Genomic DNA, 14,505 nt, shown 5'->3' on the forward strand with positions numbered 1-14,505 from the left:
AGAAGACTGTGGTAATTCCAATTCCAAAGAAGGCAGGTGCTGACAGCTGTGAAAACTACCAGTCAGTCAGTCTCATAAGTCATGATTGCAAAATACTGAGACAAAATTGTGTACAAAAGAATGTAAAACCTGGTAGATGCCGGCCTCAGGAAAGCTCAGTTTTGGTTCAGAAGAGACGTAGGAACTCAAGAGGCTATACTGACAGTACAACTTACCTTAGAAGATAGTTTAAAGAAAGGCAAATGTATGTTTGTAGCATTTGTTGATATGGGGAAAACTTTTTGTCAATGTTGACGGAATGTATTCTCTGAGATTATGAAGGTTTCAGGGATAAAATACATGGAGTGAAAAGTTTGTTTACAGCTTGTATGAAAACCAGATGGCAATTACAAGAGTCAAAGGACATGAAAGGGAAGCAGTGGTTGAGGGTTAGACAAGGCTGTAATACAATGTTATTCAATCTGTACATTGAGCGCACAGTAAAGGAAGACAAGGAAAAATTTGCGAAGTGAATTAATGTTCAGGGAGAAAGAATAAAAACTTCAAGGTTTACCGATGGCATTGTAATTCTATCAGAGGCAGGAAAGGACTTGGAAGAGCAGTTGAAAGGAGTGGATAGTGTCTTGAAAGGAAGTTATAAGATCAACATCAACAAAACCAAAACAAGGGTAATGGAATGTAGCCCAGTTAAATCAACTGATTATGAAGGAATTAGACAAGAAAATAAGACACTAAAAGTAGTAGATTAGTTTTTATATTTGGACAGTAAAGTAGCTGATGATGTCCAAACTGACAGCAGTGAGAAAACCATTTGGACTGAAGATCACAACAGCATATACCATATGATAGCACTTGAGAAATACGGTCTATTGACACACACTTCATTGTACTCTGTGTCTGTTTTTATTGGGCAGATATCAGTTTTTTATCAGATCACTTCCTCCTTGAAATTTCATTTCCAGTGGTGTACTTTATTTTAATATAGCTCAGCGGGTACTGGTAGTAATCATTCCTACATGACCACTTTTTTACTGTGTTCAGCATTTAGGTCAAGGTGCTTTTACTATCCTTATGCCTGCCGTTGGACTTGGGATTTCAGTGTTCACCATGTGGCTAACTCTCATCTTGGACGTATCAACTGATCCCCAGAGCTTTTTCAGTCCTAGTGACAGCTCAGATGCAAATATGATGGCCTGCTTGTAGCTTTTCAGTTCTTTTATATTGTTCCTTTCCAGCTATTTTTCTTCTACCTGTGAACTCTGCTATTATTGACTCCCGTCTTCAAAATTTCATTTTATTCCTTACTGGTATTTGTATTATTATTTATATCTGTTTCAAAAATTGAGTGATGTACTCTCTCAGTTTGCACTCATTATAGCATGTTAACTGTAACATGCTTTCCCTGGTGTTTATTAAATAGTTCTCTTTCTGTATATATATTTGTCATTCAAACTTGAAACATTCCTGCACTGTTTTACTGTGTATTAAAATTTTCATAGTCATAAATTACAATCTTACTAACAATAGATGTTAAAGTTTTGAGGATAGGGTATTGCATCATATAAGAACTACTACTGGGGAAACCAATGTTTCTGTCACTGTGACTGTGACTGGGACGTTGATTTCACCAGTAATGGTTTTTTTTTTATAATATGACACAGTGCTGTTGCAACTCCTTCCGTTTGCCTCCACTTGTAGTAGCAGAGAACGAGCTGTGGTAACTGAAAACCAGTGATCAGCGCAGTGCCTGCCGGCCCTGGTACCACCACACCTTCCGTGCACCCTTGCTGGTCACCTCCGCCAGAGGCAGAGCTTATACTGCGATGCATGCCGTTCCATCACTCAAGCTGTCTCTTCTCCCAGTTCAACGAATTTTCTCTGTGACCATACTGGTTCCCTTGACTGCCAGGCGAGTCTGTCTCATTCTAAAACTGCCTCTCTTCTTTTCCTGTGGATTCATGAGACTTTCTTACAGACATTGTTCCAGTGATACCCTGCATTGACGTTCCTCCTCTTGGTGCATGTCTTCTCGTGCCCCCAGACACTGCTGAACAAAGTACTGTAAACTATTCATAGTCCACTCTGTTCAAAGACTCTGCCATGAGCAAGGGCCTCCCTTGATTAACAGGTATTAACTCATTAAATGTTATTGTATTTTTCACGATAAAGGATGACAGCCAAAGCAGATGCAGGATAATAATTTATTAAAATTCTTGGCCAAGGTTTCGGTATATATAAATATACCTTCATCAGAAGTAAAAAATCCTGAACAGGAAGACACTTTCATTAGAAAAACTTTAGCATCGGAAATAAACACTAGAGCTTAAGTAACAGTGAAATTACCAGAGTAATACAGGAACAAAATCTTTTAGTTACTTACTAAAATTACATTATGCAATGGAGATTAATAAGACAAATGTGCCAAAGGCGTCGTCAGTAATTAAGACATCTTCTCCATTTGTACAGCATGACTGGGCAAAGGGTCAATGCGAACAGTTTAGCACCAGTACTTCGCCTATGAACTATCGAGACAAGAATGTGAAAGCACTAGGGCAGATGGTTTCGCCGAGAGAGGGCACTTGTGGTATGTGCCAGACACTCGCGCATATTAAAATCCATGGATACCTACATAAGCGCATCAAAATTGTTAAAAGTTGTGCTAATTCAAATCTTCTGTCTTAATAAATAAAACATATCAGACCATTTAAAAACATTTATGTAAAATAGAAAATATGGAACCAATTTACCTGTGTTCTAGTGTCAAACAGATGAAGCTTGCGCTATGGAACACATGTAACGAGAGAGGGCACTAGTGTAATGCACGAGAATCTCGCGTAACGTAGGCGGTGAAATACGTACTAGCGAAAACAACCAAAATGTTACAGTAAAACGAAACAATCTGTCATTGCGTTTAAAAACATACTAGTCAATTAACCACACATACACATCGAAAATCACAAACAGCAAACATAAAAAATACGTAAAATCCCAACAAGACAGGTAAAGCGCATTTCACCGGCATCAACAAGCAAGAAAACTAACTTCTAGTCAGCCAGACTATATTACATTAAGGCAAGGAAGGGTTTGAAACTGTCTAAAAAGTATTTGTTTCTAAGCTGCACCTGTTCATTAAGAACAAAACCATCTTTTAGAGACAGTTGCTTGAAAATCTCTAATTCTTCAAGCAAGTCCAGTTTGTAACCCTTATTCGTTTCATGAAGCAATTCTATGTCATCTAGTTTACGTGGCGTATGCTGTAAGAGCCATAGATGTTCGGCAAACGTGGAATTATGTACGATTTCCTCATTTTTACCTAGCATGTGTTCTTTATACCTTACTTTAATGGGTCTACCTGTCTGTCCAATGTAATAGTTTGGGCAGTCATTACAAGTAATTTTGTATACACCGGATTTAGTGCCGAGTTCTTCCCGTGCTCCAATAGTATCAATTACTCTTTGTTTCAGGCTATCATTTGTGGAAAATGCAACTCTATAACCGTATTGTTTCTGTAAAAGTCTTCTTATCTTATATGATATGTTCCCCAAAAATGGATTTGAAATAAAGTTATTACCCTCATTCTTTTTCGCCCTGTTGTCTCCTAAAGTTGAACATTTTAAAGCTGTTTTTTTCTTAACAATTTGGTCAATTAATTTAGAGTCGTATCCATTGTTAGTAGCCATTGATTTTAATAAAGATATTTCTTTTTCTAAACAATTTTGTTCTAAAGGTGTGCTCACAGCACGATGAACTGCAGAATGAAAGAAGGCGATTTTGTGAGTTTGAGGATGACAAGAATCTATTGGGATAATATTATCAGAAAAAGTTTTACATATTTTTGATGTTTGCTGTTTGTGATTTTCGATGTGTATGTGTGGTTTATTGACTAGTATGTTTTTATTCGCAATGACAGATGGTTTCGTTTTACTGTAACATTTTGGTTGTTTTCGCTAGTATGTATTTCACCCCCTACGTTACGCGAGATTCTCGCGCATTACACTAGTGCCCTCTCTCATTAGATGTGTTCCATAGCGCAAGCTTCATCTGTTTGACACTAGGACACAGGTAAATTGGTTCCATATTTTCTATTTTACATAAATGTTTTTAAATGGTCTGATATGTTTTATTTATTAAGACAGAAGATTTGAATTAGCACAACTTTTAATAATTTTGATGCGCTTATGTAGGTATCCATGGATTTTAATATATGCGAATGTCTGGCACACCACAAGTGCCCTCTCTCGGCGAAACCATCTGCCCTAGTGCTTTCACATTCTTGTCTCGATAGTTCATAGGCGAAGTACTGGTGCTAAACTGTTCGCATTGACCCTTTGCCCATAGTCATGCTGTACAAATGGAGAAGATGTCTTAATTACTGACGACGCCTTTGGCACATTTGTCTTATTAATCTCCATTGCATAATGTAATTTTAGTAAGTAACTAAAAGATTTTGTTCCTGTTTTGCTCTGGTAATTTCACTGTTACTTAAGCTCTAGTGTTTATTTCCGATGCTAAGGTTTTTCTAATGAAAGTGTCTTCCTGTTCAGGATTTTTTACTTCTGATGAAGGTATATTTATATATACCGAAACCTTGGTCAAGAATTTTAATAAATTATTATCCTGCAACTGCTTTGGCTGTCATCCTTTATCGTGAAGAATATCAACAGTTGCTGTTTCAGCCATGTTTAAAATCTTGTTATTGTATTTGTTAACTTATAGAAATAATGTCTTCAAACCACCGCGCTTACCTGTTTCAGGATGCCTTGTTATTTCTTGTTGTTTCTATTAATTACCGTGCCTCTATAGACATACATGCCCCCTTAGGAGCATAGAAGGAAACCTTTAAATCGGTTCTTCAATGCTGTACCCATAAAATGTTTATGTCAACTGACTGGCTGCTGAAACCTATTCAAATGTATTCTAACAATCATTAAAACTCAATTTTGATTTAGATTTATATTCATTCACTAAGAAACTTTGTTTTTACTTTCAAGGGCACTGTCGTTTGTAGAAAAGTTCTTTGGAGGTGAAGTACCATGTATAGAAATCACGCAAGTTGAGCTGACATTGCTGGCACATATCACTCGTGAATTGCAGGGGTACATTGCTTCTCTTGAGTCTGCCCGACTCAGAGATGGTATTCGTCACATCCTTGCAATCAGTCGACATGGAAACCAGTTCATGCAGAGTCAGCAGCCTTGGGTGTTGGTGAAAGGATCTGAAACTGACAGGTATATTAACATATTGTCTGTGTTATATACAGTATACTCGCGATTATTCGGCGTAATGTGGGGGAGAAGATGAATGAATATAATCACACACACGAATAATTGGGAGTACACTGTATGCGCAATTTGTCTAATTCTCTACACCATGAAAGTGTTTTTGCATGTAACAAATTATTGATTCTCTTTAATTTCAGAATTTACTAATTCGGAGAAATATTTTTCAAATTATGAACAGAACATTATACAGGTAACATCTCTCACAGAAAAAAATTAGAAATCAATTTAGATTTTTTGCAGACACAAGTGCGAAACTTTTTGTGGCTGTCATCGCTTCTAGCTTTCTGACTTCCACTTGCTCCTACTGTGCCAAACCACTTGTTGGAGTTCTATCCTGGTTATCACAACGTGATTGTCTTCATGCCAGCTTCTAGCAGATACACCCACTTTCTTCTCTTATGTGAAACTCTTTCCCATGCTCTTTCCAGCAACCTTTTGTTGGCCCACTCTGATTATATTTACTAAATATACATATCCCTTCAGTTGTCTGTACACTTGCCCCCTTTATTTTCGCATGCTTTTGTATGGGCACAGTTCATCCATGATCTCTGCTGAAATGGCTCTGTGCAACATGGGTCCATGTCAGTTGATGTTAATTTCAAGAAGAAAGAAGTTTTTCCAAATTTTGGTTACCCAAAAGTTCTTTCTTAAGTCTGCAATTTCTTAATTTTGTTACACAAAGGATACACAAGATTTAAAGTGGGGATAATGAAATTACAGAAGCTTGTGTGTCTATTAAACATCTTCAAGAATCGTGTCACAATCAGTATCTGAAGTATCATGTGAAGGCTAGATCGCTACTCACCACATAGGTGAGTTACAGATAGGCACAATAGAAAGACTGCTGAACCTTTAAACTTTTGGACAAAAAGATCTCCTTCATCTGGCTACAGCAGCTGAAGACAGTGGCCAATTGGGTAAGAGTTGTGCTTTTATGAATGTGGGTGTTTTCTACTTCTGAAGAAGAACTTTTTGCCTGAAAGCTTAAATGTTTAGCAGTCATTCCATTCTGCCTGTCTGTGATTCACTGTCTCATCTGTGTGGTGAGAAGCAATCTATCCATTTCACAATATTGTTGTTATTCCATACTGGACTTTCCATCGTTAAGTATCCTCAGTGTTAGAGGTTCTTCAGTTTCTGCTTTGAGCATTCTGTAGAACATCTGATACATTGGCGGTATGCAGTTTGTCAAAGACATATTAAAATATGTTTTACTTTTTTAATTGAGGCATTTCACCAAAGAAATAAGAATCGTAAAGCACAAGACCTTATTCCCTTTTTGCAGACTTCCTTCTTCTTTTGTACCTTAATTCACATAAATTGCACTCTCATATTTGGAAAATTGAAGCTCTGATGTCTTCCTAATGGACATTTTCTGGCATCTGCTGGCACATTTCTAACATTGTAATTGGATTAATCTCGGAAGCTTTTAAAATCCCTAGTTTCATGTCAGTGACTTTATACGGATTCTTTACTGCACTCTTCTTTGCGTTCATTTCATAGATTACAGTTTCAAAAAGAAAGAAAAAAAATTCAAAATATCCTCAACCAAATTTGCAAGTCATATGACATTTGTCCAAAATATAGCCACACCTAGGGCACTATTGTTTGCACACATAGATGCTACATTGAACAGGTAAATGGTCAAAGAGGGTGCTAGCACAGATGTTCCACAGTTTGTAATTCTCCACACTCACACTTGCTATCCTCTGATGTGAAACCCTGTAATTCAAGGGAGGACTTCAGCCTACTGATACCAGTTCTTAATCGGTTAAAGGAGCCTCAAATACTCCAACCCTTGTTGTACCTGGATGGAAGATATTCTCATGGTGTCATCCAATTATGTTGTAAGGATTTGTATCTAAAATGTATTTCCTTGTCGGTGGGGGGGCATTCAAAAGTTCACATGTTAGAAGGAAAGTTATTCTTGCCAGGCTGAGGATGGCCTTCCATTGTTCATGAGTGTTTGATGTTACAATACTGGCAACACAGTAAATCTTCTCAGCAGGGATAGGTTTTAAGCACCCCATAATTAGCCTGCAAGCTTTGTTCGGAGCAGGTTCCACAGTTTTGGCATGAGATAATTTATACCAACCAGAAAAGGCATATTCTACTTCAGAACAGCACAGGGCAAAAGTAATGGTTCTAAGAACTAGTGGATTACCTCCCCATTTTGTATCTCTTAACTTTCTCGAGATGTTATTCCAAATGGTGGTTTTCTATTTGATGCTGGAACAGTGTTGGATGAAGGTGAGGGAGTGGTCCAGTGTTATTCCTAGGTACTGTGGAGTGAAGCTAAGTTCCAGAGGGCTGCCATTCCAAGACATATTCAGCTTTCGTGAGGCCTACCTGTAACTGCTTGTGGTACATGAGGATCTTTCTGACAAATACTGGAAACATTGTCCATTTTCAGGTAAGGTTTTCACATAGTATTTTATTGGGCCCAACTTACTATGCACAGGTGGTAATTTTTTGTTTGTTCTTTATCATAATAGTTACAATATTTGATAAATATTAGCACCACCGCCATAGGAAGTTTAGCTTCATATTATTGTGTTCCTGTCATGTTCTCTAGTCTGAAGACTGATTTAATATAGCTCGCCACACCATGCAGTGGAGGTGCATGTCCTCAGAAATATAACAGCTGTAGTTTCTCCTTTCCTTCAGCCTTTCACAGTATCATCACAGCAAGACCATGTTGTATAATGTTCAAAAAATGCCAGATCAGTCAGTTATCCAGACTGTTGCGCATGCTACTACTGAAAAGGCTGCTGGCGCAATAGATACATACCCCTCCGAAATTGTTACATCTACTCTATGGGTATATGTATTGTTGAGGTAAACAAGACATTTCACTTTGCCAAGGTTTCTGTTCATGTTATTGCTACTTGAAAAAATATGTTATATAATCAAAAAAACTAACAATGTATTTAAAAAATATTAACTGGTAATTGTAAGAAAGGATGGAGATACAACTGTTTTGATATTATATTAGGATTTAGTACACTAGACACCAGAAAAGTAAGTCAGCTTGATTAAAAAAAAATTTCATTGTTGGTCTGTTTTGTCAGTATACATCAACATCAAAATAGTCATGTAAGATACCACTGACCAGCTAGCTGGCCAAGCCTACTACATTGCTAGGCACTATCCAACTTTGAGCTTATACACTTGTGAATGAGACTGCACATTGACAATATAAGTAACTTCTTCATGCCACACAATTCATCTTTAATGGACATATATTTGATATTCTAGAGAAATATTTTCTTGCAAACTGAAGACTAATGACTAGAGCCTCGCAGCACATGTTACCATTTGTTATTGATTTGTTATTGCAGGGTACGAGCAGGCACTGTAGTTGGCCTCTGCGCCAACATTGCAGCACTGCTGGCTGTTCTTTTGAAACCATATATGCCTGAGACATCACGTACATTGGATACTCAGCTCAATGCACCAGAGCACATACAATATATTTCAAAGGAGGTTTGTGTTCTGCTTCCCCCAGGACATAAAATTGGGCAGGTAAGACATTTACATCATATATGCATTTTTCTCGCAGTAAACATTAAGATGAAACTTTCATGCAAGGAGAGTTTTGTGCGATTCATTGTGGCATAGAGTGCGCTGGAAGGAGGAAAGTTGAGTGTTGTGGAATGAGTGAAATAGGTGCCAGGAGTGAAGGTAGGCAAGGTATGGAGTTAGCAGAGATTGAGGCCAGGAGGAAAGTAGGATTGAATTATATGTTGTATGGACAGTTCCCAACCGAAATTGGTGTGGGAGTGAGGGGTGGAGGCCGTGAAGCCATATTGGGTGTGAAGCAGTCACTAGGTTGATCAAGAAAAGCTCAGCAGCATTTTCTGACACTAGATAGTCAACTATGCTCTTGGCCACAGTGTGGCAACAGCCATTCATGTGGGTGTATATCTGGGTATTGTTCCTGGCCACATAATAGCCTGTGTAGAAGTTACCGCACAATTCATATATTATGCTATTGCTTTTTTGTGCTCTTTCAAGACAGCTTCATTTGACAATTTCATTATCATTTATCCTTATCATTTATCCCACTCTGCCTCAAGTCTTTATTCACTGCTGCAATTGCATTATAACTCCACTGTTCCTCTGACATAATACGAAGACATAAGATACATTCTATGATTTTTACGTCTACATCATACTCCACAAGCCACCTAACGGTGTGTGACAGAGGATAATTCTGGTTCCACTGACTGATCTCCCTTCCCTGTTTCACTGACAAATAAGGCATCAGAAGAACGACTCTTGGTAAGCCTCTGTATTCTTGTTGTGGTCATTTCATAAGAAGTCTGTGTTAAGAAGTAATATGTGATCTGACTCTTCCTGAAAACTGCTCTCTCAAAATTTCACTAATAAACGTCTTCATGATGCACAACAGCTCTCTTGTAGTGTCTGTCACTGGAGTTTGTTGGACATCTCTGTAACGCTCTCGCACCAACTAAGCAGTTGTGTCAGTTCTACATGGTAAGGATCCTAAACTGATGAACAATATGTAAAAATTGATCGAACAAGTGCATTCGCTTCGGAGATGATTTACATTTCCTTAAGATTCTTCCTGTGAATCTCAGCCTGACATCTTATTTTTCTATCACTTGTTTTATGTCATAATTCCATTTAAGTTCACTCTGGATGACTACTCCTAGGTATTTTATGGCAGATATGGTTTCTGGCAATTTGTCGTCAGCAGTGCAGTTGTACAGTAGTGGATTTCATTTTCTGCGTATGTGAAGTACATTACATGGATTTATGTTCACAGTCGACTGCCAGAGCCTGCACCATTCATCAATCCTCTGTAGCTCATTTTGCAAATCGATACAGTCTGCTACTTTCTTATGGACAACCATATCGTTTGCAAACAGTCTTAAGGAGCTTCCGACATTTTCTACTAGACCATTTATATACATTGTAAACAGCAAAGGTTCTATCACATTTTCTTGGCATCTGTTGAATTTTTATTGTAAAGGGTGAGTTGTTGAGTTCTATCTGTAATGAAATCCTGATCCAGTCACAAATCTCGTCTGCTAATCAGTAAGCTCCTATTTTTACGCTAAGTGGCAGTGTGGGGTGGTGTCAGATGCCTTTCTGAAGTCCAGGAACAGTGCGTCAACCTGAGTGCTGTTCTCTACAGCATTATGGATTTCATGGTGGCACAGAGCGAGCTGTGTTTCACAAGATCTCCATTTGCAGAATCCTTACTGATTTTTAGAGGAGTTTTTTGTTCTCCAAAAACATCATAATTTGTACAGTTGCATTAAATAGATATCCTTGAGATAAGCTTTGCCATGAACAACAAATGTTGATTGCTTATTTCTTTGGATTGGAAGGTGTATAATTATTAATCCTTCTTGCTAGTTTCATTACATTTGATTGCATTGTACCTGCACTATTCATACAATGAACTATAGCCAATTATAATTTATCAAAATTTGTACATTTATGATAAGACCCAGTCTTTATGTATCATTTTTATGCAGGAGCTTTTGAGAATGGGAATGCTTCCCCAAAACTATTTGCAAAGAATGAAATTCTATGTTTTAAAAAATCCTAATAATTACTTCACCTGTCTCTTCATCACTAAAGCACCCCCCTATTTTTAGGCTGTGATGAATCAAATGTTGTTCGTGTTTTAAGATTCTTGTCTTCTCGGTAGTGTCTTAAGTAGATGGTTTTAATGTGTTTCTAGGATGGTTGCTTCATCATTTATTTTCCAACGGATCGTGTAGGCTCATTTCCTTGCTCGACGATTTTGGATGGTGTCTGGTTATAGTCCATGTGTTTTACTCATACACTGCCGTGAGGCATATGACTTTTGCTGTTTTGTGTGCCAGTGTGAATGAGAGAAGCCCAGGATGACTGCAGATTACATTCTCTAGTTTACATTTTGTTGCATGCTTTTAACGCTCATAACCCAACCTGTCTTCTGTTAGTTGAGTATGGGTGCCGGTGAACTTGCTATTGGGGTCCTATACATACAACCACCACCACCACCACCACAACCACCACTACCACTAAATCATCTATTGAGAAGTCAACCTTTGTGTAGTTCTCTAACACCTCAGTCCTTCGTGTACATTCCACAACTAATCCTGATACTACAAAAAATGTATACTTAATGACAGGACCTGCTTGCCCCCCATTTTAAGCAGTTTTTTAACTGCTGTAATGCAACCTGCCACAATTTCCTCTCCTGTGCCAGCCTCTTCACCTCAGAGTAGCATTTGCATTAATCATCCTCAATTATGTTTCAGATATATTGTAATTTCTGTCTTCCCATACCCTCTACAGCTCTGTCAGGTAGCATGGAAGTTTTTCCTGGTGATGTCATAACATGCCATATTATCCTGTCCTTCAGTAAACAACTAATTTGGAGGCTCACAACCTTTTTTTTCACTCTTGTTGATCCTAATACTCCCATTCTACTAATGGACAAGGAGCATACCACAAATTCTGTATTACAGATCTTGTAAATCAACATGTGTGTGAAGTGCAGGCTATGCAGGTGCTAAAGTTGAAATTCTCATAATCTTATCTCAGTTAATGATTGTTTTTTCTCCTTTGTCTGTGTGTGAACAGGATCTTCTAAGAGCACATTTTATTAAAAAAAAAATCCACATGATCGTATCTTAAAAAAATGACTGCACAATTTTTGCCCCCTATCCCTTCTCTCATCAGGTTGTGTGCCACTTACATTTCCAGTCATCATCATCATCATCATCATCATCATTTAAGACTGATTATGCTTTTCAGCGTTCAGTCTGGAGCGTAGCCCCCCTTATACAGTTCCTCCATGATCCCCTATTCAGTGCTAACATTGGTGCCTCTTCTGATGTTAAACCTGGAGCATAGCCCCCCTTATACAGTTCCTCCATGATCCCCTATTCAGTGCTAACATTGGTGCCTCTTCTGATGTTAAACCTATTACTTCAAAACCATTCTTAACCGAATCCAGGTACCTTCTCCTCGGTCTGCCCCGACTCCTCCTACCCTCTACTGCTGAATCCATGAGTCTCTTGGGTAACCTTGCTTCTCTCATGCGTGTAACATGACCCCACCATCTAAGCCTGTTCGCCCTGACTGCTACATCTATACAGTTCATTCCCAGTTTTTCTTTGATTTCCTCATTGTGGACACCCTCCTGCCATTGTTCCCATCTACTAGTACCTACAATCATCCTAGCTACTTTCATATCCGTAACCTCAACCTTGTTGATAAGGTAACCTGAATCCACCCAGCTTTCGCTCCCATACAACAAAGTTGGTCGAAAGATTGAACGGTGCACAGATAACTTAGTCTTGGTACTGACTTCTTTCTTGCAGAAGAGAGTAGATCGTAGCTGAGCACTCACTGCATTAGCTTTGCTACACCTCGCTTCCAGTTCTTTCACTATGTTGCCATCCTGTGAGAATACGCATCCTAAGTACTTGAAACTGTCCACCTATTCTAACTTTGTTCCTCCTATTTGGCACTCAATCCGTTTATATTTCTTTCCCACTGACATTACTTTCGTTTTGGAGATGCTAATCTTCATACCATAGTCCTTACATTTCTGATCTAGCTCTGAAATATTACTTTGCAAACTTTCAATCGAATCTGCCATCACAACTAAGCCATCCGCATATGCAAGACTGTTTATTGTGTGTTCACATATCTTAATCTCACCCAGCCAGTCTATTGTTTTCAACATATGATCCATAAATAATGTGAACAACAGTGGAGACAGGTTGCAGCCTTGTCTTACCCCTGAAACTACTCTGAACCATGAACTCAATTTACCGTCAACTCTAACTGCTGCCTGACTATCCATGTAAAGACCTTTAATTGCTTGCAAAAGTTTGCCTCCTATTCCATAATCTTGTAGAACAGACAATAACTTCCTCCTAGGAACCCGGTCATATGCCTTTTCTAGATCTATAAAGCGTAGATACACTTCCCTGTTCCACTCATAACACTTCTCCATTATTTGCCGTAAGCTAAAGATCTGGTCCTGACAACCTCTAAGAGGCCTAAACCCACACTGATTTTCATCCAATTGGTCCTCAACTAATACTCGCACTTTCCTTTCAACAATACCTGAGAAGATTTTACCCACAACACTGATTAAAGAGATACCTCTATAGTTGTTACAATCTTTTCTGTTTCCATGTTTAAAGATTGGTGTGATTACTGCTTTTGTCCAGTCTGATGGAACCTGTCCCGACTCCCAGGCCATTTCAATTATCCTGTGTAGCCATTTAAGACCTGACATTCCACTGTATTTGATGAGTTCCGACTTAATTTCATCCACCCCAGCCGCTTTATTGCTCTGCAATCTATTGACCATTTTTTCCACTTCCTCAAATTTGATCCTATTTCCATCATCATTCCTATCCCATTCTACCTCGAAATCTGAAACATTACTGATCGCATTTTCACCTACATTGAGCAACTCTTCAAAATATTCCCTCCATCTGCCCAAGGCACCCACAGGATTCACCAGCAGTTTTCCTGACCTGTCCAAAATACTTGTCATTTCCTTCTTACCTCCCTTTCGAAGACTGCTAATTACACTCCAGAATGGTTTTCCAGCAGCTTGACCCATAGTCTCCAACCTGTTTCCAAAGTCTTCCCACGATTTCTTCTTGGATGCTGCAATTATCTGTTTGGCTTTGTTTCTTTCTTCAACATAACTTTCTCTGTCTACCTGGGTTCTGGTTTGTAGCCATTTTTGATACGCCTTCTTTTTCCTTTTACAGGCTGCCTTGACTGTATCATTCCACCAAGCTGTTTGCTTCATCCTACTTTTACACACTGCTATTCCAAGACATTCTTTAGCCACTTCTAGTACTGTGTCCCTGTACCTTGTCCATTCCTTTTCCAATGACTGTAATTGACTACATTCAACTAACTGGTACCTTTCTGAGATCGCTGTTATGTACTTGTGCCTGATTTCCTTATCCTAAAGTTTCTCCACTCTTATCCTCCTACAAATGGACCTGACCTCCTGCACTTTCGGCCTCACAATCCCAATTTCACTGCAGATTAAATAATGATCAGTGTCATCAAAGAATCCCCTGAATACACGTGTGTCCCTCACAGCCTTCCTGAATTCCTGATCTGTTATTATATAGTCAATGACAGATCTGGTTCCCCTGCCTTCCCAAGTATACCGGTGAATGTTCTTATGTTTAAAAAAGGAGTTTGTGGTTCA

At 38.6% G+C, this 14,505-nt stretch overlaps 1 protein-coding gene across 2 annotated transcripts in view; it reads left to right on the plus strand.

The window, feature by feature from the left end:
- Positions 1–14,505, plus strand: part of LOC124711990 (methionine--tRNA ligase, cytoplasmic) — a 122,132-nt gene that overhangs the window by 84,684 nt on the left and 22,943 nt on the right. For both annotated transcript variants that reach the window (XM_047242275.1, XM_047242274.1), the window contains exons 14-15: positions 4,992–5,228; positions 8,624–8,807. In XM_047242275.1, coding sequence (XP_047098231.1) covers positions 4,992–5,228; positions 8,624–8,807 — 421 coding nt within the window. The remainder of the gene's footprint in view (positions 1–4,991; positions 5,229–8,623; positions 8,808–14,505) is intronic.

This window comes from Schistocerca piceifrons, chromosome 8 (genome assembly GCF_021461385.2).
Source record: "Schistocerca piceifrons isolate TAMUIC-IGC-003096 chromosome 8, iqSchPice1.1, whole genome shotgun sequence".
Classification (NCBI taxonomy): Eukaryota; Metazoa; Arthropoda; class Insecta; order Orthoptera; family Acrididae; genus Schistocerca; species Schistocerca piceifrons.